Here is an 18,950-nt window from a genome sequence, read left to right as displayed (position 1 = left end):
GAGGATGTAAGTAAAATGAAAAAGTTTTTATTTTTTTAGATTTTTCAGCACTCTCTTTTGGGACGTTTCGGAACGCCTACCTTTTACGGTCTGTTCTTTTTGCTGCCGCTATATTTTTATATATGTATTATATTTTTTGTTGCTTGTGTAGTGAAATGGGTACGCGCAAGGTGTTTGTTAGATAGTCCTCACCAATTACATAGTGCTATTTCTTGTCGAAAATTGGTCGAAAAATCCTTAACTATTTTTTTCTAAATGCATATAATGATCAAGCAGTAATCCCCAATCAGCGCCGTCCACTAACGGCGGAGCTCAATATATAATTTTTATATTTAGTCTAAAGTATATAATAATTACTGTTTTAATTTATTAAGCATAAGCATTATAAAAAGAAAGAAAATTATTTAGAACTCTAACAGCACATGTAGATTCTGAGAATGTTCGGAATAAGAATCGTAAAAGTATATATTTAGTAAAGTTCTCAGTATATTGAATATAAAATACAGATTATATTCGATTGATATTACGTGCTGTAGACTTTTCGGCTCAATTTTTAATGAAGAATAGCGCTATATAAAATTAGCTGGCACTATTCAAGGAGCACCCTGCATAAATTCGATGTTCGAGTGAAAAAAAAAAGTACAAAAGGTTCAACTATCCTTCAACCGCAGGAGAAGTGAAGTCACTAGGCTTGGTTTCTAACCTAATTTACGTTTTGCGCGTAAATTCAGCCTTCGTTTACACGTCCCTCGGACATTGTCATTCAATTTCTAATTATGTGGAACGAAAGCTCCGTGGGCCTTGGAGGTGGAGGATTTTTGGATGATAGCACGCAGGGTGATACCAGCAAAAAAGGGCCGCAAAGTAATGAAAAGACCGTCGTTCCCGTATTGATAAAGCATATCACGTCCACCACGGGAGACCTGCAACTCGCTGGCAGAAACGTGAATATTGTGTCGATCGTCGGAATCTTAATCAATATCGAACAGGACACGACGAAAATCTCGTTCACCGTCCAGGATGACACAGGTATTTTGTTTGCGTTGTCTTGATCTTGATGACAATCGCTTACAATTATAGAACGCAATATATCGCAAAAATTTTTCACAACAATATTTTATATTTTTAACAAATTCATTTGTATATGATAAAAATGCCTGTTTTATGTTAGATTCTTATTTTTATATATTTAATGCACATTTTCTCTCTCTATTGTAGTTTTGTACATATATATATATATATATATATATATATATATTTTTTTTTAGTATACTGTATAAATTAAATTCCACGTGTAAGTTTTACATAATTAAAAAAATCTTTAAAAATGTAATTTATATACTATTAAAAAATTTCGAGTTATCTTCATCGTTGGAAAGAGCAAAAGATTTATTTGGATTTGGTTTTGCGCGATAGGTACCATTACAGCTGTCAAGTGGATAGAAGCAGATAAGAACCCTGCAGAAATTAACTGTTTTATGGAGGTCAATACATATGTACGAGTTTATGGACTGATACGTACACAAAATAATCAACGACACTTGTTGATCCTACGTATACTTCCTCTGGAGAGCTTGAACGAACTGGCATGCCACTTTATGGAGGTCATGTATGTCATATTGAGGGCTAAAAAACCTGCGGAAGAGAGAGAATCCATTGTACCTACTAGTAATTCGTTAAATGATAACACCATGAGTGGTATGTCACGTGAGCAAATTGCGGTTCTCGAGGTTGTTCGATCAGCTAATGAAGCTGAATGCGGTATTGAGAAACGAGATATTTTGGTAAAAGTACCTAAACATATCATATCTCGCGTAGACGAGATATTGGAATTTCTTCTCTGCGAAGGACATATTTACACGACCAGTTCAGAGGATTTCTTTAAAGCTACCTAAGTCGCGTGTTGCCCTTAAAAAAGTTCTATAAAATTAAATTTATCTAACAGCTACAATCCATATTTATGTTAAATATAATGCATTTTCAATTGTACATCACGTTACATTTGTTGTAATTTTTTTTCCACGGATAAATGTGTTTGCTATTAAAAAAATAGTAATTTTTTTTTGCGGCATTAAATTATCATTCAACAATTATTGATATGAATAATCGTTGTATTTTGAATACGTCATTGTATCATCGTGTTAAGCTTAAAGTATTTTAATAATAAAATACTTAATAAAGAATATTTTGTAAAAAAAATCTGGTTTTTCTCAAAATTATGAACATTCCGATGCGCATACTACATACTACGTTCCACAATTGTCGCAACTCTTTTTTTTTTTCTTTAGTGAATATTCATCCTCGGTTGTGTGTCTGTGTGTGTGTGTGTGTGTGTGGGGGGGGGGGGGGCCGGGTACCCAACTTATCGAAACTTTCAATTCCTTAACTCTTTAATCAAGCTTTTATTATACTTAAATGAGATCGTCCCATATTATTCATCCTATACTGTACTTCCTATACCTGTCGCCACGATCGATACGGCCAAGTACCAAAAAGTCGTCACGAAAATATCAATGTCAGATGATGCAACATTAAAGATACTTATGGAATGGATTTTGATCGAAATTGTTTAGTTTTTTTCCTAGACTCTCTTTTTTTAAAGAAAACAGGATAATTTCAATCGAGATCGATTCTGAAAAAATAATTGGCGCGCGCGTGTGTGTGAGTGTGTGTGCGTGCGTGCGTGCGTGTTTCTGTGCGAATTTAAAAGAAATGTCAAAAATCTTTTAAATAATTTAACTCTTTTTATTGCTATCCATTATCCAATACAAAGATTTTTGTCCTACTTCCTAGAGAAGAAATATTCCTGCGACATTGAGTATGTTGATGTTCTGAAGAAGCGTTGAACGCGTTCGTTAAAAAAAGCGTTTAACTGCAGATCCTGCAGATCAACCTCTTTATTGCGATTGTACATTTGTACATCGCGAAGCGCGCGAGACTCTGCCATCTTGCCTAACCTCACTGTCCACGTCCATTGTTTGAAACTTTAAACGTCGTTTTTTAACATGCGGTATTGTTCTATTTGATATTTCTGCAAAAGTCGAAAAAAGGAAACGTCCGAGTCGAGATATTGCAAAATTAAACTTTCCTCTACGGCCGGCGCGTTAAGTTCTTCGCCAAGATTTTAATGTGTGCACCTCATAATTTGCTACTATGAATGACGCGGACGATGTTATGACAAGCATATACGACACCTTGTTAAATTTACGATATCCGCACATTACTAACGTGGAATCGAGGGACCTGGAGGCGACGATTCTCAGTGGCGAAAATCGGATTTCATTACTTTCCTGGCTTCTGACGGAGAAGTCATCGTCGATCGTCGCTCATTTGGAAGAGCTGAGGAATGCTGCTTTGGAAGGTATTTCTATTTTGTCGGTTGTTCAATTTACTGTTTTATATACATGTATTCGACAGCTAAACTGGAAATTATATTTTCAATTGTTATTCTCTGCCATGAATTTATATTTACAGTAAAAAAGTATTTTAAAATGTAGTAACGCATTAAAAAGTATACACATGTCTTTTTAGATCAATTATTCGAATATTACTCGCAGATTGGAATCTGCGACAACAAGGATGTATTACTGGTTCGTTTATAAAATATTTTATTCGATTATGCTGCATATCGTGATAATTACGTTAATATTTTATACCAATATATAACATTTTATGTTAGGGTAAATGTTCCTTGAAAGAGCAACTGCCAACTTTAAGATTATTGCTGGATTTTATGAGAAAGGTGTACATGGAACCTTTTGCAAGTACAAATGAGACAGAAGGGACACCTGCGGATATTATCAAGGTACGTTTTTTGAGGTATGATAATATGGAATAAATATATTATTTTTGTATAAATCGATATATTAATTACAAAAATTTATATCGCAAACATATTTTAGCTGTGCGTTGACGATGCTGACCAGGCTTCCTCTCTTTCTGTCGTTAAACCACAAATAAGTTATGTAGAAGCTATTAAATATTTTGAAGAAAGTGAGAAAGAGATGTTGAATAATGATTGTGGAGAAATTAGAACTAACTTACCTGAAGACTTACACGCAGAGGTACAACAGTGTTATATTAATAAAATTATAAACAAGATATAATATACAAATTACTGATATTTTATGTAAAAATTAATATAGACTGATGATAGACTGGTTAACGAAGAACAGGACGCACTGTTTGACAAAGAGAAAGAAAAGTTTATGGAAGCGTTTCACACGATTTCATCTTGGCCAGTGAAAGTTAAGAGTTTAGATAAAGATGTATCTGATTCTATTTGTTCGAACATTAAAAGTATATGCTCGGATTTTTCCTCTTTGAAAAAGGTAAGATTTTTATCCACCAGTTGTATTTCTTGCAAAATTTTTACGAATGTCAAAATGCGCCTCCATTTATACTTGTAGGTACTGCAAGCGAAAAAAGAGATATCTAACGTGAAACTAGCGAAGGGATTACCGAAGACTGCCGCACCTTTAAACGCAATTATAGAAGATATAGTCATTTATAATGAGGAACTCAGGAATCTAATAAGCAATAACGTTGAATGATTTCGTATTCATACTTGTGTACGTAGCCCCATAATTGTTTAGTGTAATTTATGACGTTCTAACCGTTTGTGTAATATACAAAAGAACAGAATTGCCTATTTATATATATAATTGTATAATACCACAAACTCTGTTATTAGCAGAGGGAGATGCTTTGATACCAAGATAAAAATAAAATAATTATATAGGTTTTTAACTTATGTGTTTATATTTCTGTTGACATACATCTCGGGAAGTTTATAATTTAAGATCTAGGTCGCTCCTTCTTCTCTTTGTAAAGAGCAAGCAGAGAAACGTTTGCGACTTTCACCACCTTAAATCGTACTCCAGGAATATCACCGACGGCATGGCCTTTACGACCGAAACCCGCCACTAGAACTTCATCGTTCTCCTCGATGTTGTTAAGGCAACCGTCCCTCGGCACGAAAGCTGTAATCTTCTTTCCGTTCTTAATCAGCTGTACCCTGACGCACTTACGAATGGCAGAATTTGGCTGTTTGGCCTCTACACCTCTGTCGAACGATGAGACACCAATAAGTTAACGTGACAAACTGGACACGAGCGTTAAAGATCGTCATACGGATGTTATTGCTTACACTTTTTCCAAGACGATGCCTTTAGCATGAGAAGCACCACCGAAGGGATTGGCCTTCCATCTAGTTCCCAAATGTGCCTTTTTGTAGTCTTTATCATTCCATCGCTGCTCACGTCTGTGATTCACGTGCTTGCGCGCGGTGCGAAGACCTCTGGGTTTACCTGTAACATAAAGAAAGTGAATAACTAGGTTATATTTTGTACTATATTTTTTCGAGCGCAAAAATAAACTCCTTAAGCACAGAGAAATATTAAAAATATCTACGCGTTCGAATACAAGATATAGTTATTGTGTTAATACCAAATACTATCTACATTGGCATGGTCTGACAATTATTGCCACGCGTTGTTCTCGGCACCTCGAAGCACGCTACGCGATCACGTCAAGGGAAAAGATCTAATTTGTACATTCGTAAGTGCCCGCAGCGTAGAAAATGTTGAACAAATTATGTCGACAGAATTTCTGTCAAAATATTTACGCTTTTTATAATCACTACTTGTTAATAATATTTAATTCAAATAATATTAAGAAAGCTTGCAACGTACCCATCGTTCCTCACGCGATTTACAACCGGAAAGAGTCAATCGTCCATGAGCTCTGAAATGCAAATCGTAATGGCTCCTGCACATAGAAAAAGCGGAAATGCTAGCCGCGCGGCAAGAAGCGACGTTATAGCATAGCCAATCAACGGCCGATATTCGGAAAGGCCTATTATGGAGGATTCACACCGCATTCGACGTATGTTTAACGTAATGTGACTACCGAAGGGTTAAAGCTCGGTGTCCACGATGCAAGAACTGTGTCCAAGTTTCGGTTTAAGCCAATGAAACTGCTACTAAACTAAAACGGAATTGCTCTTATTGGCTAATCTCCAGGTGGGGGCTCTCAAGATGGGATATTAGCCAATCAAAGGAATTCTATTTTAATTCCGTTCCGCTATTTGCTATTTCTTTCTCTATGGGCACCTTAAGGGTGCGGTCACATGGACTGATATTTTTCGCGTAACCGATCAGGGGCCCTATTCTCAAACCGTTTTCATGAAACTCGCATGCAAAATTAAATGCTTTTCAAATAGAAAGTCGCATACAAAAATCATTAGGGCAGGCTCGAGAATACGGTCCCAGAAGCGCGAATATGCGTAACCGAAAATGCGAAACGCTTCTAATTGGTTACGCGGTTACACGTTACGCAGAAAATACATCCCATGTGACTCCATTGCAGGCTAAAGGCTGATTTATAGAGGCTTAACCGTTGATTAAGCCGTAATCTTTAAGAAATTTTTAAAGATTACGGTTTAAATCAACGGTTACGGTCTCTATAAATCAGCCTTAACTTTTCTTTAGTTCTAGAACTTTATCGTGGACACAGGCCTTAAGGTGGGTTTTCATGGTCAGTTCCTAAAAATTACTAAACTGCTGCTCGCTGCTACAGTATTTCACTGCCCATAAAAACCCACCATTAAGGCCGGTATTCATAGTCGATTCTTATATTTAAGACCGTCTTAAGTACAATCTTAAGATGTCGTGAACCAATCACAGACCCGTATTAGCATCTTAAGACATTACTTAAGTCGGTTTTAAAATAAGAACCGACAATGAATACCGGCCTAAGGCCCAGTTCAACAGTGGCCAGTTAGCTTAACTAGTGGTTAACTCTCAGGCTGGTTTCACATGGGGCGTAATATGCGTATGCGTAACTTGCGTGAGCCAATCAAATCATCTCAGCTACTATACGCGTATGATACGATTAAATACTGAGACGATTTGATTGGCTGACGCAAGTTACGCATACGCATCTTACGCTCCATGTGAAACCAGCCTCACTCTCTGTCTCTTTTTAACTCAAAGGTTAAATAGAAACGGAGAGTGAGAGTTAACTACTAGTTAAGCTAACTGGCCACTGTTGAACTGGGCCTAAGGGTCACTTCGATCAAGCTCCGATTAATTAAATCGTTAATTAGTCTACTGGAAATAACCAATCGCATTTGTCAATCTGCTTAATGAGTAAATACGGTTGGTCATTTCCAAATATTTCCAATGGACTAATCAACGATTAAGTTAATCGGAGTTTGGTCAAAATGGCTTTTAATGTAGAGTGCGCTGTCGACAGCATGCATAGAAAGCACGCATGCGCAATAGACTGTTGCGCAACTGACAACAGGGCTGCGTTCCAAAATTCACTCTAGTTAACTAAAATGCTATAGTGTACGTGACGTAAACTATAGATTTTAGTTACCCAGAGTGAATTTTGGAACGCAACCCTGACATTATACCGATACTAGCGTACTCTATGATAAATTCTCTTTTTTTTTTATTTGGATTAAGGCTAGTTCAGACAATCTTACGTAGTCATATCACGTGGTCATATGATATATCAAAACGTTGACCAATCATTCATCTGACATGGAAGACGCCACATTGCTTTTTTTTCTAAAGTGAAACGTCATCGTATATGCAAAACCGTTTGAATAACCCTTTAAACATTTTTGCTTTTTTTCTTTTGTGACCGTTATATATAGTAATGCTTCCAATAATTCCCTTCTATACAGGTACCATACCTGAGAATGAAATTTCCCTAATAGCTGACCAATAACATTGCATATACAGACATTAACAACATTCCAATCTTCGTATTTCGGATATTGTGGAACTTTTTGGGTTGGATCCCCATCAAAAATTCAGATTAATTTCGATCGGAATCCATTCCATTCCGATTAGTCCGTTGACGTAGCGTTAACTCATCACCGACATGTGAACTTACATACTTATTTCCGTACTGCTCAACGAATCGTCCACGAGACCAGCGAGATAATTAAAACCCAGGCAAGTAAAAACTGCCTTTCTGCTTTTGGAGATAAAGTTTTCGGCGCGCCTATGGTTTCCTTAAAGTTACTGTTTCCAAGAGGCAAAAATTCATGTTTGCGCACAGGCTTCTTTTTCGAACTTTTTGCGAATTATGCACAATCGCGAAAAGTACTAAAACGTCAAATGTCTTCTCGATTGGATGAAGATGTTTGACAGGATGTCGTTGCACAGATTGTGGGTATACGGTTATCCATCAAAGTTACAGCGTTTTTCGTAATCGGTAAAAGTTTTATGTTATCAATATGTTTAACAGGAGGTCACATAGGATAATTCGAGAGGCGTTAAGCTACAAGTGTAGACTTGTTTGGTGGCACTTACTTGCTGTTTCGAATCTAACAATGGAGGTCATTTGTATCTCTTCTGATGATGAATCTGACTCCCAAAAGGTTTGGAAATGCTCGGATAAATTTAGATGTCTGTTCAAATCCCTTTAAAATCAATTTTTGGAAAATGACGGCTTGTTTTGTTAAAAAGGAAAATAATAATAAATGAGGAATTATATGGGATAATAACATTATATTTTTAAAATCCAAATACTGATTCAGAAATTTATTGTTGCAGGAAAATAAGGATAAATTACCGACCAAATCTACAGAGACTGGTATTGGAGCTTATGCTCATGGAAAAACGGAGACTTTATTCATCGATATTGACAAAACTGAAGAGAATAATCTGAAACGAAAGAAATTACAGACAGGTACAAATGTGATAATATGGCCGGATAATATAATGGAAAAAAAAAGAAGGTTAAATCTTGATCAGGGTACATCTAAGGTGATAAATAAGTCTGTACCTAGCCAATGCTCTATAAATGTACCTGAGATAGAGTTTGTTAAATCTGATTGTAACGCAAAACTAAATAAGAACCTGCCGGACCAGGAAGTGACAACTGAAAAGATACAATTGATCGTGAAGGAGAAGAAAAAAATATCGTACGTTTCACAGGACGTTTTTCCACTGTTTATAAGCTTATGTCTGCAAAAATGTCCAAAGAACGATAAAAGGGATATGGATAAGATTGTTGATAAGTTAAAAAGACGGTATGAAAATTTGGATCCAATTTACGCTGCGTCAGAAAATTTTGTCACATTTTTAAATGAAAAGCGTGAAGCTATTACAAGTAATAGCAAAAAAATGTACGTGCATATAGAAGAAGTGATGAACGAGATGCGGGTAAAGAAGTCCCAGGCATTGCAAAATAATAAAATCTATGATGCAGTTCCTTCTACTTCCTATGCTACAAATAATGTACCAGTTAATATTGAAGTAGAATCGAGTGATGAGGATGATGCTGATAATGAAGAGAATGAAAACTCCGAGACAAGAAGAAGGATCAAAGAAGTAACGAAGGCTATGGAAAAATGTGAGAGAAGGATAAAAAAATTGGAAGAAAAGGAAGTTGATTTTAATGAGGAGAATGATAGTAATTATATAAAAGTCGAAAGGTATAAGGAGAAAATGGTGGAATTATATGATAAATTTTGTGAATTAACGGGAGAAAATGCTGATGCGGGGCGCGTATATTTGCGTCCTAAACATTTTAACGTAACTCGGATTGTTGCTGTGGATCAAGCAATAACGAACTTTATCAACTCTAAAATTACTCGACGAAATCAAATGAAAAAAACGGGAACGCTTGTAGATGATTTAATATTCCCTGATCACAGGGACATTTTGGAATGTGTTAATCGGTGTAATGACAGAAAAAAATTAGGTCTGGATGAAAAACAACGAGAAAAACTAGGTAAGATGCGTATTATAATTTTAAGTTTATTTATGAGTATTTTTAATTGTACAATATATTTTGCTGTGCGTTTGATTATTATATCTATGTTATATATTGTTGACACATGTAGCACGGAAAGCTTTCGAAGAACTTGGAGAACACTTGCAACGCAGTAGGCGCAAAGATTATTGGGACACATTTTCTTTGTATCTTGAAGACACCGAAGAAGACCCAGCTATAAAAGATGAAAATTTAGCGAAAAAACTAACTGACAATCGTATTGAGGGTGAAAAACGATTAGCTGCCGTATTCGAAGAATATGTAAAGAAACAGTTTGAAATGAAAGACGAAAATAATGAAGAAGCATCTTTGGAAGAGGAGGATGAGGATGAAGAAATAGAAGAAGAAAGTATTATAGATGATGAAGATAAAAACGATGAAAACTCATCTATGACAAGTGAGAATGATAGTGATAATGAAGAAGACATAGATAAAACTGTTAAAGAAAATAGATCACCTACGGAAAAAAATAAATCTAATATAAGTGTGCATCATGCTGTGGATAAAGCTATTTCAAATAAAACTATGGCGGATACCCTACAACAGAAATGTAACAAATTACTTAAAATAAAAGTTTTGAAAAATAATGATGCAGCAGTATCAAAGAATGAGAATAAAACAATTAACGAGAAGACAATACACGAGCCGTATAGTAGCAGTACTATCCTAAAGGACGTTGTAAAGGAAATGACGCAAGAGGACTCACCAGCAGGTTTGACAACAGAATGCACAAGCGGTATACATATTAATAAAATTGAAAAAATATAAAATTAAACACATAAATAGAAAAGTCATATATATTTATTTATATGATTATATGTATTTTTTACACGTATGTTGTAGAAGATCTAGCAGAGGTAGAAGCAATTGAAGTATCCGAAGTGATAACAAATCCTGCAACAAAGAAGGTAACAAAGGATGTGACAGATACAATAACCGGAGTTACAACAGAACTGATAATAGGAAATGCAGCAGAGCTGATAACAGGGGATGCTGCAGAGCTGATGACAGATAATGCTGCAGAACTAATAACAGAAGATGTAACAGAGGAGATAACGGAAAACACAACAGAAATAATAACGAATGAAACAGAGATAATAACAGAAAGTGTGATGGATGAACCAATCGAGAATATACCAAACGATGAGCAACCTGAAGAGGAAAAGAAGCCTGTATTGCGATTACGTTCATTCGCTAAACCTCCCACGACTTGGGAGGACAATCAGCACAAAATGGATAAGACCGCTGAAGAATATGCGCCAAAGATAACAAACCAGAATAAAGAAATAATTGATTTGACTAATGAAGGAACAGCCAAGCCATCGCCCGTTGTTGCTAAGCGCACTGTGCTAGCGGTTGGAAATAAAATAATTCCCAAGATAATTCCCGTAATGAAACGTCAGACACTGGTTAGGTGTATGCCGACAAATAGTAATATAATCAGCGTCCAAAATATTACAAATAATTACTTGAAGGTGAATATGCGAACGGGACAAATAGCACCTGTCCGCGACGTCCGTGGATCTACGATAATCCAATTGCCTCTTCAAAGTACCAGTCGACAAAGTCAACAAAACGCGAATGCTGGAAACGAGACGATAGTAATTAATCGAATTGTACCTAGCAAGATTATAAGCATAAAGAAATCGACAGTGCAATCTGTCTCTAAGGAAACTGATGTGAGTTCACCGACGACCAAATCCAAATGACTCAAACATATAGCAAGGGCTGTCCTTTTAGATCATTGTTATGGAAAAAACAACATTGATCTGATCAATTTGGCAAGATAATTAATCTTGATGTTATATGAAGTATATTCAATGTCTTTACAAAGCATTTCTAATTTAAAAGCTAAATATATATATAAAGAGACACGTTAATATAATCGGTCTCGCTCCGCGTGTACTTGGCGCGAGACACTACCGTGTCTCTTGATAATTAATATAATAATTCTTAATAATAATAAATCTTTTTTAATGAATCTAAATTGTATTTTATGATGAATATATAGTGCTTTAGGACAAATAATATTCCTTTAACTTTCCACATATTCATCTAATGAATGTTCGCATCCGGCTGAAGACACTTCAATATCAATTTAGCGAGATCATAGTCCGAATTCAGAAGTTCCTCCACTATGTTAAAATGGTCTATGTCTTCAAGTAAAAGATATTCCACATTATCCACAATGGAAATAATTTTCTGAAACAATACAATTTTAGTTCGACACAAGAGGTTGCGCAATAACATTCAATACGTAATAGTTTTGTTTTCTATTGCTGCAGTATAGGCTGCACTGAAACTTTTCGTTTTTGTCAAATTTCAAATATGTACCTATTTTATTTTAGAGAGTGTACACTAGTGTTCAGCTATAAAAAACAGATCTAATATTTAATTAACTACCTGGGCGTATTTGCGCGATTCATTCACAAATGCTGGAGAATCACAGTCACCTACGATTACGACAACTTTCAAGCCACTGATACGACGGCCTTTCGTTTCATCTAAAGTGGAAATACTAAATGCCTTAATTTCTTCGCTGAAAGCAATAATATATGTATATTTGTTATAAGCTTTATACATAATTATACATATATAATATAATAATTCCATTGAATTCTGTTGAAGAGAGATAAAATGTTACTCAGTCAGTTTAAGGGCTGTCCCATGACTGGTATCAACTACAGGTTTTAAATTATAAAGGCCGCTTATCAGTATGATTTCTTTTAATAATGCAAAATATCCTTGCTGTTTCATGCGATTGATCCAATCGTCGTCGTGCAATAGACATGCAGCCAAATGCGCTCCGGCACTATGTCCAGCGATGCATACATATCTATGTACATTATGTGTGTTTGTACATATAAACAATTTTTTTTTTTTTTTTTTTTTTTAGAATTTTGTACCTAGTATACGAGTGTAGAAGAGTTTTGTATTAAATAACATACTTAGATTCTGAATCAGCCGCATATTTTAATATCTGCGTGACCGCTGCTTTTATCTCCGCTACTATATCTCCAATTCTAACTGAAGTACAAGAAAACAATACAATTCATTACACCAATGAGATAATCTTTTAATTTGAGAGTTTCTAATATAATGATAAATTGTAAAAATCCGAAACGTTTTCATAAATTTTTGCGTCCAATTCCTTCCAACTATGACGCGCTTAAATGATTTTATTGCAATTTTAAATTGTAAATGTGTTGTAAAGTAAACTGATAAATAATCAAGAGTAAGGAAGACAGCGGTATAATTCAATAGAATTTTGTACCATCTCACCATTCGGACACAAATCGTATCCAACTGTTATTACTTTGATTTTATTTTTAACAAACAAGGGTACCGAGAACCCAGCGACATCCTTGCTAAATTCCTGCCAATATCCTCCATGGATAAACACAAATATCGGCGCATCTGAAATATATAACTGTTTTAAAATGATGGGTAAGAAAAAAAATGCCATCGCTATATAGGAAGTATAATGCAATCTAACAGTTTGCAGATCGTTAAAAAAAACCGAGCAGATTTAGAGGATAGAATATGAAGTGGAAATACTAATGTATTCCAAAAATGTTTCCTTGATGTTCATACTGCAGAGAAAAAAAATTTAGATCCATAAATATTTATTTAGGTGGCTGCCAATAGTTTATTTACTTAATATAATACGTATATATTTTTTTTTTATTTAGTATTAGATATTTTTATTTAAATTAAGTAAAAATATTTGATTCTAAATAAAAAAAAAAAAATATGTGTATTATATTAAATAAAAAACTATTGCCAGCCACACACACATACCTAAATAAATATTTTTTTGGATTTAAATATTTTTTCTCAGTGTATATTTTATTTCAATTTTAAACGAATTGTACAAGAAAATTGCTGTTTTATGCTTATGCGCGTATATCGTGTTTGCATATCGAAGAAATAAGTGATTCAGGCTAGACTAGATATCGTATAATTTGCAAGTAAACGCTTCCGACCTTGGAAATAAATTGAAAATAAATTCTTATCGAAAGCAAAAAAAAAAAGAAATCTAGATAAAATAGACCGATTTTCAAGCGTGAACTTTGTAAGTTTATCCCTCTCGTTTCAGTCGCTTCTAATTCTTTTTTATTTTGAGAGAGAAACACGATTATAAAAATATAGAGATAAATGGAACAGAAAATGGTAGAAATAATTTTTTGCTGAGAATTCGAGATATTGTTCGACAAGTTTGATGCCTATATGGAAATTATCTATATCTATGAATCAAGTCATCATTACATTTGTACGTACCTTTCGGTAAATCGGTGCCATATATGTCGTACTTTGCGCGCTTCGTAGGGCCGTACGGCACATTGAGTTCACATTTAACAGTTCTCCGAGTCTTGTCCGTAACTATACGATAACAAATAATACTACGTTTACGCGAGCGTTACTTCTGTAGTAACTTTACGATAATTCACTCGTTTACGCAGAGTAAATGAAGGAAAATTCCGTTTATATATACGCGAAGGAATTATCGTAAGTTACTACAGAAGTAACGCTCGCGTATGAACGTATTAAAAGACCTTGATCAGCGATCACATATCTGACACGCCTTTCTCGCGGCGCGATAATAATCGTAAAATCGGAAAAGTCTTAAATAAGACTCGCAAAGATTTATCGCAATTATATGATTCCCGTAGAGAAAGACTCAAACCATCATCTGTCCTATACCTTCCGCGCAGAATGTAAAGAATCGGTCTAGCAGCTCCTCAGATTTATATCGTTTGCTCCATTCGCTCGGGGTATACAGTCGCTCGTGTTCCTTAAAGATCAAATGAGATATCAAGTCACATTTAATTTTAAAAAACGCGATCACGCGAAAGTTGCGTCGAAATATTACGTACGGACATAGCCATTATCGATCAGCCTGATTGACTCTTCAGGGAATGATAAGCAATAAGTGATGACTCACAGTTGTTACTCGCGGCAATGCTCGTTGGATACTGCATGCTACCGTTTTCTTTAGATATACGATACGCTGCACTTTCCTGGCTTTGCCTGTCAATGTGTACTATGAGTGCGTGTAATATATACGAGCGCTACGACTGCAAGTACACGTTAGTTTATTGCAAAGGTAGAAAGTGAAGGTTAATTAAATTCACATACGAAGATGTCGGTTTCTTCGTGTTATTGCGACGCGGTTACATAGATTATTTTTTTACAAATTTTATGTAATTTAGGATTTATCCGATTTATCGCGTAGATTGCTTCATTATAGATATATGTATAGTCGCTATATAATTATAAATATCTTCCGATAGGACAGATTTTAATATTGTTTTAGCTGCTATATCCAGTATGAGATGAACAAAGTCTCAAAGCATCAAACTTCTTGAAAAATTATTGAATTTGCAGCAAAAAAATTATTTCGATTTTTTTTATCTATTTATTCCACGTCTTTATATTTTCATAATCATGATTTTTTTTAAAGCTTATATGAGAAAGCGTGGTAAAGAATAAAATTTATATATTTTGTCGCAATATGTATGTATGTATATATGTATGTATGTATGCATGTGTGTATGTATGTATGTATATGTATATTATGTATATATATATATATATATATATATACATATATATATGTATATATACAGGGTGTACTAGACTGACCGTATCACCCGGTAATGGTAGCTAGATTACTCAGATTATTTGGAGACAAAAATCCTAATGCCAAAATTATTATTCACTTTATTTCTTTGTACATACACTGTTCGCAAGACCGACGAATATCGGGATGACAATTTGGCAGCCTCGACATTTTGTCATTAGAATTTTTGATTTCAGGAATCTGCCATTAACGGGTGATACGGTAAGTCTGGTACACCCTGTATATATTACATGTATACGTACTTGACAAATATCATGTTGCCAAGAAAAACACTGTTTTTACAGGATCCTGAGGATAAACGGTTTGCGATTTGTGACGACGAATTATTGAAGATATTCGGCGAAAAGCGTATCCGAGCTTTCGGTATGATGAAGTATCTGATAAATCACATGATTTTTTAGACCATTCTTACACCATTTGTACTCTGCCGCTAGTTTCATAGCCAGTTTCACAGTTTTTGTTATTTTTGTAATTTTATTTTATTTTGAAAATATTTCTTCTGGAAAATAAATGTATATAATATACATATATGTATATTATATACAACTATAATATAAATGTATAAGAGAATATTACGTTTTATTGTAGATGTATTTTTTACGTGATACAAGATTTTGTGACATGAGGGGTATAAAAGACCACAGCATGAAAAATGTCTCCTTACTCATTGATTTTTTTATCTTTAATTATGAAAAATTTTTACAATGTTCAAGGCTTAGAAATAAAGAGAATAAAATGCTTATATTGTTAAAATTTCACGTTCAACATAGTATAAAAAATTAAGTAAACTGAGTACTGTGCTAACTGCTAAGTGTATAAACGGGTATATAGATCACGCACTCAACTATCATCAGAGCTCCATTTTTGGCAAGAACATTTGAAAATATATCATTATAAAGGGTCTGGGGTCCGCTGGACCCCGGGTGGCATTTAAGGGTTAAATATGGTGCAAGATTTAGGGCCGGTTGTTCCAACCTGTTGGTAAATACCTATAACACCTTACCTACCTAATAGTTAAATCATATGTATGTCTTTTTGTTTATCCTTTACATTAGACAAAGATAGATATATGATTTAACTATTAGTTAGCTTACCAATGGGTTGAAACAACCGGCCCTTAGTAATGACTTATTATATAATATTTTCAAATATTGCGATATTTGAAAATGGATTTATCCTATTAATATTTAAATATGTATATATAATTCTTATTTCAAGACCATCTTAAGTAATGTCTTAAAGATGCTAATACGGTTCTGTGATCATGGTTTATGACATTTTAAGATTGTATTTAAAATGTTCTTAAATATTGTGTATATATATATATATATATATATATATATAGTACATACACAGTCACTTCAGACTCAATTTATAACCAGTATTAGCAATAAATTATCGTAATTTTTTTCCTAGTACGTTTGATATTTCAAGTTTCTCTTTCGATTTACTTATCATGAAAACAAAATATACGTGGTGTACTTTACTTTTCTATGTATTATAGGAAACACCAAATAAATAAATAACTAATGAAATTATCCTTATTACGAATATACGGCAATATTATATAACGAATAAAAATAATTATATTAATAATATTAAGAATATAAAGGCTCTCTCGAATAAAATTATATTTTTAATAATTTTGGCAATAAGAGCCAAGCGCAGTAGTTCGCTGAAGATGATACCCAAAGGTAGGGTCGAAACGTATTCGAGTCCTAATTGTTAATTGTAATAAATTATATCGCGCGCGAACTACTATACGCTTGGCTCTTGTTGCCAAAATTATTAAAAATATTAGAATTATATTAATATCTCTCTTTATTCTAAAAAACTTATATTTCAAATCTCTCCCTAAAATATATGTTTTAAAACACGTTAAAATATCCTTAAAACAAATGTATGTTGAGAATATATAATCTTAAAACAATATAAAGTTTAAAACATGTTTTAAGCATATGTTTTAAACATATTTAAACATATGTTTTAAACATACAAACGTTTAAAATATGATAAATTTGCAATTATGCTGTTGCAGTAGCGAAAACAAATGAATAGCGGAATGATGTATGTATGTACTTTGTTGCGTATTAGGAATTCTAACACTACTACAATTTTTATATCTTTTTCTAATCGGCTATATATATAACCGTTTAGAAAGTTATACATAATATTATTCGTGTGTATATTTAATTAATAATAGTAACAATAATAATAACTATTATTATTATTATTATTCATTTATCGGATGGTCACGTGAAGATGCATACGCATCTCATTGTGCGAAGGTAACGAGAGAAGACTACAGAAGAAGACCACGAGGTTGCGGAGGTGGAAAACCAGAAAAACCGGCCTTCTCTCCTTTCTTTCTCTCTTAATCATTCAGAAAGAGAGAGAAGGGAAAGGGAGAAGTTACAGGTATCCGCACCAGCTGACGTATCGAGAATCGTGCCGCGTCGACGCCTACCCGCAGGCCGCAGGTAAGAGAAACCCGTCGCAGTCAAAAATTCTCGAGCTGATTCATAGAAATGCCTGGCTGGCCGGCCGACGTCGCAACGGTTTGTGTCGCATTGCCAAAATTCCATTTCGAAAACTAACTATCTCATATAAACCCAATCCATTTGCGAATTTAAGGGAGTCTCGAATGGAGAAAAGTACCGTATTCCACGAAAATGTGTCTCGAGAGAAAAACAAGATTTTAACGAGTAGAAGCAATTTTCATCTCTTGTATTTAAAAGGCCAAATTGTAAGTGCTACAGATATGTATATAATATGATACAATATAGGTTGTATCACCAGTAGGCACTGTTGTACATAGGTTGAAAAAATGGAAAAAAAACGAGAAGTCGGGAGTGAGAGAGATTCGCCTTATATATTAAAAATTTTATCACTTATTATTAAACATTTTTTCTCATAAATCAAATTTATAAAAATGAAATAAATAATTACAATATTTGCATAACTTTACAAAATATACACGTCTCGAGATAACAAAAATTTTATTATATTAGCGTAACAGATAGAAACGTAGGATAACATAGTATTGTAGTTAATAAGAATTCGGCTTCACTCATCAGCTTCACTTGGCTACCGCAGCTTCTTTTTCAAGACAAACCAACTCTCATGTATGTTGAAATACCAAGAAGATCACCGACCTCGAATTTTGAGAGGGACTGCCACTGGTGGCCATGGTTGTCGTATCATAAACGTTGATTAGATTATCACTCTAAAGTCACGGATGGAGAAGATCCTCCAGTTTCCTCCTCGGAATTTAATCACAGGAAATGGAAATAAAGTTGTAAAAGAGATGACGTACGTTAAGTATAAAGCTTAGAAATTAAAATTAGTTTCCATGCATCAAACTCCGGCGTAACTCTAATTTTTTCGCGAAAATAAGAAGAAAAACGCTATTCTTTTCCATCATTTATTAAAGCTTTTTACTTCTAATTTAAATCAAGAGTTAATCTATAGAGTTAAAACTCATACCTTTACCAGCATCACATAAATC

The 18,950-nt window shown here is 34.2% G+C and overlaps 6 protein-coding genes across 9 annotated transcripts in view; 3 read left to right on the top strand and 3 right to left on the bottom strand.

Moving 5' to 3' along the window:
* Positions 1 to 319: 319 nt before the first annotated feature.
* On the top strand, positions 320 to 1,989 carry LOC143900076 (replication protein A 32 kDa subunit). Its single transcript, XM_077411031.1, has 2 exons — positions 320 to 1,029; positions 1,417 to 1,989. Exons 1-2 carry the CDS (start codon positions 777 to 779, stop codon positions 1,893 to 1,895), a joined length of 732 nt encoding a protein of 243 aa, XP_077267157.1. The 5' UTR covers positions 320 to 776; the 3' UTR covers positions 1,896 to 1,989.
* A 910-nt stretch (positions 1,990 to 2,899) lies between these two features.
* LOC143900075 (uncharacterized) lies at positions 2,900 to 4,749 on the top strand. Its single transcript, XM_077411030.1, has 6 exons — positions 2,900 to 3,361; positions 3,532 to 3,590; positions 3,680 to 3,805; positions 3,903 to 4,064; positions 4,146 to 4,331; positions 4,410 to 4,749. Exons 1-6 carry the CDS (start codon positions 3,154 to 3,156, stop codon positions 4,551 to 4,553), a joined length of 885 nt encoding a protein of 294 aa, XP_077267156.1. The 5' UTR covers positions 2,900 to 3,153; the 3' UTR covers positions 4,554 to 4,749.
* On the bottom strand, positions 4,734 to 5,849 carry Rps23 (ribosomal protein S23). The gene is made up of 3 exons (XM_077411032.1): positions 5,694 to 5,849; positions 5,150 to 5,309; positions 4,734 to 5,065 (listed from the first exon to the last, which is right to left on the bottom strand). Exons 1-3 carry the CDS (start codon positions 5,695 to 5,697, stop codon positions 4,798 to 4,800), a joined length of 432 nt encoding a protein of 143 aa, XP_077267158.1. The 5' UTR covers positions 5,698 to 5,849; the 3' UTR covers positions 4,734 to 4,797.
* Positions 5,850 to 7,780: 1,931 nt separating this feature from the next.
* On the top strand, positions 7,781 to 11,635 carry Daxx (Daxx-like protein). 3 transcript variants are annotated; one of them, XM_077411677.1, is made up of 5 exons: positions 7,781 to 7,970; positions 8,266 to 8,398; positions 8,574 to 9,756; positions 9,869 to 10,534; positions 10,642 to 11,635. In XM_077411677.1, the coding sequence occupies exons 2-5, from the start codon at positions 8,351 to 8,353 to the stop codon at positions 11,505 to 11,507; spliced, it is 2,763 nt and encodes a 920-aa protein (XP_077267803.1). In that variant the 5' UTR covers positions 7,781 to 7,970; positions 8,266 to 8,350; the 3' UTR covers positions 11,508 to 11,635. The 3 variants fall into 3 exon arrangements, with proteins under 3 accessions (XP_077267803.1, XP_077267802.1, XP_077267801.1); XM_077411676.1 differs by lacking the exon at positions 7,781 to 7,970 and adding an exon at positions 7,981 to 8,186 and having other exon boundaries at positions 9,869 to 10,510; XM_077411675.1 differs by lacking the exon at positions 7,781 to 7,970 and adding an exon at positions 7,981 to 8,186.
* Positions 11,595 to 14,835, bottom strand: Kfase (kynurenine formamidase). The gene is made up of 8 exons (XM_077411680.1): positions 14,676 to 14,835; positions 14,503 to 14,593; positions 14,080 to 14,181; positions 13,081 to 13,215; positions 12,747 to 12,825; positions 12,443 to 12,634; positions 12,202 to 12,337; positions 11,595 to 12,000 (listed from the first exon to the last, which is right to left on the bottom strand). The coding sequence occupies exons 1-8, from the start codon at positions 14,685 to 14,687 to the stop codon at positions 11,854 to 11,856; spliced, it is 894 nt and encodes a 297-aa protein (XP_077267806.1). The 5' UTR covers positions 14,688 to 14,835; the 3' UTR covers positions 11,595 to 11,853.
* Positions 14,695 to 18,950, bottom strand: part of LOC143900397 (uncharacterized) — a 141,710-nt gene continuing 137,454 nt past the window's right edge. Inside the window, exon 5 of one of the 2 annotated variants that reach the window (XM_077411682.1) lies at positions 14,695 to 14,829. The gene's annotated coding sequence lies outside the window, so the exon portion shown is untranslated. Of the gene's footprint in view, positions 14,830 to 17,254; positions 18,667 to 18,950 lie in introns of those variants that run through there. The other variant, XM_077411683.1, reaches the window with a different exon arrangement.

The sequence above is a fragment of the Temnothorax americanus genome, unplaced genomic scaffold, assembly GCF_048541705.1.
Source record: "Temnothorax americanus isolate GAGA-0224 unplaced genomic scaffold, ASM4854170v1 Scaffold3, whole genome shotgun sequence".
NCBI lineage: Eukaryota > Metazoa > Arthropoda > Insecta > Hymenoptera > Formicidae > Temnothorax > Temnothorax americanus.
The sequence above is the reverse complement of the archived record's forward strand: the minus strand, read 5'-3'. Positions and strand labels throughout refer to the sequence as shown.

Excerpts from the sequence above, each read along its gene's own strand:
- LOC143900076 (XM_077411031.1), top strand. The coding sequence starts at position 777 with ATGTGGAACGAAAGCTCCGTGGGCCTTGGAGGTGGAGGATTTTTGGAT. Across the intron at positions 1,030-1,416 it reads CACCGTCCAGGATGACACAG|GTACCATTACAGCTGTCAAG; the intron begins GTATTTTGTTTG and ends TTTGCGCGATAG.
- LOC143900075 (XM_077411030.1), top strand. The coding sequence starts at position 3,154 with ATGAATGACGCGGACGATGTTATGACAAGCATATACGACACCTTGTTA. Across the intron at positions 3,591-3,679 it reads ACAACAAGGATGTATTACTG|GGTAAATGTTCCTTGAAAGA; the intron begins GTTCGTTTATAA and ends ATTTTATGTTAG. Across the intron at positions 4,332-4,409 it reads ATTTTTCCTCTTTGAAAAAG|GTACTGCAAGCGAAAAAAGA; the intron begins GTAAGATTTTTA and ends TTATACTTGTAG.
- Rps23 (XM_077411032.1), bottom strand. Across the intron at positions 5,066-5,149 it reads GGCATCGTCTTGGAAAAAGT|AGGTGTAGAGGCCAAACAGC; the intron begins GTAAGCAATAAC and ends ATCGTTCGACAG.
- Daxx (XM_077411675.1), top strand. The coding sequence starts at position 8,152 with ATGAAGATGTTTGACAGGATGTCGTTGCACAGATT. Across the intron at positions 8,399-8,573 it reads ATGAATCTGACTCCCAAAAG|GAAAATAAGGATAAATTACC; the intron begins GTTTGGAAATGC and ends TTATTGTTGCAG. Across the intron at positions 10,535-10,641 it reads GACAACAGAATGCACAAGCG|AAGATCTAGCAGAGGTAGAA; the intron begins GTATACATATTA and ends CGTATGTTGTAG.
- Kfase (XM_077411680.1), bottom strand. Across the intron at positions 12,635-12,746 it reads GCGGCTGATTCAGAATCTAA|ATATGTATGCATCGCTGGAC; the intron begins GTATGTTATTTA and ends TAATGTACATAG. Across the intron at positions 12,338-12,442 it reads ACAGCCCTTAAACTGACTGA|CGAAGAAATTAAGGCATTTA; the intron begins GTAACATTTTAT and ends TATTGCTTTCAG.